Below are 3,602 nucleotides of genomic sequence, written 5' to 3'. Positions count from 1 at the left end.
CGCACGCACGCACGCACGCACGCACGCACGCACGCACGCACGCACGCACACACACACACACACACACACGTATAAGCATGACTACGCTGGCTGCGCAAGCATATTTTTGATTTTCAGAAGTGTTGTTAGTCAAGAAACACACTTGTATACTTCTAGGACCTTATCTTCTGTGTCTGAAATTTTAGCTGTAAACTGGATTATCCCCGTGATCTATGAAAAGAGCATTATTTTCACTGTGAAATGTGAAAAGCAGTTTATTTTCACTGTGAACTGTGAACAGTACCCCCTCCCCCTCTTGAGATATGAAACCAAAACGATATTGACAACAAATAAATGCGGTCGCTACACGCCTGTATCGATTCCAACTCCACAGTAGCGCACACGTTTAAACACTGCATCTGCCAACAGATGGCAGCACTTGCCTATAACGGGTTCAATACGGGAACGCTGACCTATCACGGTATTTCTAAAATAGATATTCATATGCCTCGTGAATTTGCTTGACTAGCGGCGTTCAATGGAAAATCCATTTACATTTACATCCGTTTATATTTTACATTAATTGCACAGATCCATTGTAAACCGAATAACATGTATACTTGTATACCAATCGTTATGGATTTTTCTTCTGTGCGCTTGTCAATTAGTATCGAGTTACTTGGAATAGCACATCAGCAAACATATTGGGGAATCCAGACAATTAACTAATGCCACGCAGGTGGGCTATATAGACGGTAATCGGGGAGGCAACTGCGAAATACGACCTACATTGCCGCAAATAAACAGGCGAGCTTGAACAGAAAGGCCGAGTAGTAAATAATACCAATAGCACACGCCGCGACTATTATAAGTTCAACCTCATTGTTCCTTCTACTGCATCTTAACGTTCTTATCGCTGGTTCTTGAACGAGTTTACTTTTTTGCACGCTTGATGAAAAGCAGTGCAGTTTACGAGACCGTAGTTTATAAATGGTAATTATTTAATATAACATGAATGCAAGCTATGCTGCTCCTGTTGGCATGCGCCCATCCTACTGAAAATGCCAGATAAAACCCATAAACCTCGGTTGTCACAAACAACACGTTAAAACAATACATCAACACTTCAACACTAACTCGAATCAAACTGAACGCAACTCAACTCAACACTTCCTAAACAGGGATGGAACACCCATCGCTACCGCGTACACAGCCGCTACTTTCGCCTGGTCATCCTCCCACCACCCGCGCGTATACGAACAGTACATTTATCTCATTACCCACGAGCAGGGTTGATGGTTGAAGTCACTGTCATTCACGATGCCTAATGAATGTTTTACGAGGATTTGCGTACAATGGTTGTGGGCGTAGCGCGCTTTGTCAGGTTATATTGAGTTGGACAGCGGTCAGGCACTGATGGCGAAGCATCTGTCACCAAGGATTCCTGCTGTCACATGAATACGACGCGTACGCGCACACACACACGCACGCACATATGTTGGCATGGCGCCATCCTACTGAAAATGCCAGATAAAACCAATAAACCTCGGTTGTCAGCAAACAACACGTTAAAACAATACATCAACACTTCAAATAACTCGAATCAAACTGAACGCACTCAACTCAACTTCAAATCAACACTTTCTAAACAGGGATGGAACACCCATCGCTGCCCGCGTACACAGCCGCTACTGTTCGCTGGTCACCTCCACACCCCCGCGCGCATACGAACAGTACAATTTATCTCATTACCCCCACGAGCAGGGTTGATGGTTGATAGTCACTGTCATTGCACGAGCATAATGAATGTTTTACGAGTTTTGCGTACAATGGTTGTGGGCGTAGCGCGCCTTTATCTGGTTATATTGAGTATGGACCAGCGGCCAGGCACGGATGCGAAGCATCTGTCACCAAGGATTCCTGCTGTCACATGAATACGACGCGTACGCGCACACACAGACACGCACGCACGTACATACGCGCAGGCAAGCACGCAAATAAACGCACGCACACACATGCACGCGCACGCGGAAACGCACGTACGTACATACGCACGCACGCAGACACATTCGCGCGCATATAAGAACGTACACACACACACGTACGCATGCACGAACGCGCATATAACATATTATACAACAAAGACGTAGCTAATGTCTTACTACCTGTCTGGTAGCCTGGTGACACCATGTGCACTAAAAGACTAGTAGTACAGGCTCATTCACGGAGCGCACCTACTCTCTCGAAGGCTAAGGCACTGTACGCGACGACTGCCGTCAAACATATGTGTAGCTTTAAACATGGTAAAACGCACTTGGCAATTAGCTACCCGTGATTACTAAGAATTTGTATTGCAATTAGCAAGTCACGGCAGTGATGTGGAAAGATTTTGCGATGTGGATAATCTGCGGTGTGATCGTAGATAACACCTGCATAATTACAACTGACCTCTATATCAATCAAGAGTTCAACTGAACAGTTTAAAAAAGCTAATTGTAATGCTACTGGTTAACTGCTAATATATCGAGGGAATAATTTGAAAGTGGCGCGAAAGCAACAAAGGTCGCATCACAATCTTCTACCAGACATTTCATAACTGACAGATTCAGTTTTGTAGAATCTTGCGTTTTGTAGAATCCCGCAGCAGAACGCTAGCATGGCACTATCATATAAGCAGTTTATTCACTCTTTTTTCACCTTATAACGATATATCAACCTACCATATGCAGGTGTCTGCAAATAAGGATGTGGTACCCGCTGACAAGAGATATGAATACTTTTAGCAGATTGATGACGAGAACACACGATGGTCGAAAACGGGGCAACGAAGCCAGCGAAAGAAAAAAAAGAAGAAAGGTGAATATGATGAGGAGAAGAGAAAGAGAAAAATAAATAATTATAATAATAATAATAAGACGAAGAAAGACCGACGCGAAGAAGAAACAGGTCATCACTTTCTCTCGTGAAGCTTCGTCTCCAGCGATCAAGGAGAGCTGTCGGCGACGTGCAACGGCTGCAGACTTAATTCTTCATCTCATGCAGCCATTTCTTCAGCAAGCAATATCTTCTTCCAACTCTGCAAATCGTGTCATTTCACTGCGCGCTGGAAGCGTGACGCGTTTTGATCACAGTGAGAACACTGCTGCACATGAAGCAAGCTTACTGGCCTCTCTTCTCACATTACGGCTATCGTTTCTCTCAATCCACGCTGTTGTGTCTCCATTGCTTCTTTTCGCGCTGCTTTCTTCTGTGGGTAAGCCACTTTAGCTATTCATTCTCACCGCACACCAACAACACAACATCTTTCTGTATGCAGAATTGTTTACACCTTTCAAGTGGCCTAATCGAATTTTTGCACACTGATCTCGCCTCCCTACAACCCTCTCTGGTCTACCAACCTTTCCATCTACAAGTCCCTCGCGCTCTCTGCACCCTCTCTACCAACCTTCTCCTCCTCCCCTCCGCTCCTTCTCCTCCCCTCCCCTCTCACTTCCTGCCTTCCTCTCCCTGCCCTCTACCAATCTCTCATCCTCTCTTCTCCTCCCCTCCCTGCTTCATCTCTTCTCCCTCCCTCATTCTTCGATCTCTCTCCCTCCCCTCCCCTCACCCCTCTCCCGACCCTT

General features: G+C 45.4%; 1 protein-coding gene across 1 annotated transcript in view; it reads right to left on the bottom strand.

Moving 5' to 3' along the window:
- LOC106819549 overlaps positions 1-3,025 on the bottom strand; it is a 6,449-nt gene extending 3,424 nt beyond the window's left edge. Inside the window, exons 1-2 of the mRNA XM_014824167.1 lie at positions 3,020-3,025; positions 2,934-2,972 (exon numbers count right to left, since the gene is read on the bottom strand). Of these exons, the coding sequence (XP_014679653.1) occupies positions 2,934-2,972; positions 3,020-3,025 (45 nt within the window). The remainder of the gene's footprint in view (positions 1-2,933; positions 2,973-3,019) is intronic.
- Between the last annotated feature and the right edge of the window lie 577 nt (positions 3,026-3,602).

This window comes from Priapulus caudatus, unplaced genomic scaffold, assembly GCF_000485595.1.
Source record: "Priapulus caudatus unplaced genomic scaffold, Priapulus_caudatus-5.0.1 Scaffold39, whole genome shotgun sequence".
Taxonomy (NCBI): domain Eukaryota; kingdom Metazoa; phylum Priapulida; class Priapulimorpha; order Priapulimorphida; family Priapulidae; genus Priapulus; species Priapulus caudatus.
The sequence above is the reverse complement of the archived record's forward strand: the minus strand, read 5'-3'. Positions and strand labels throughout refer to the sequence as shown.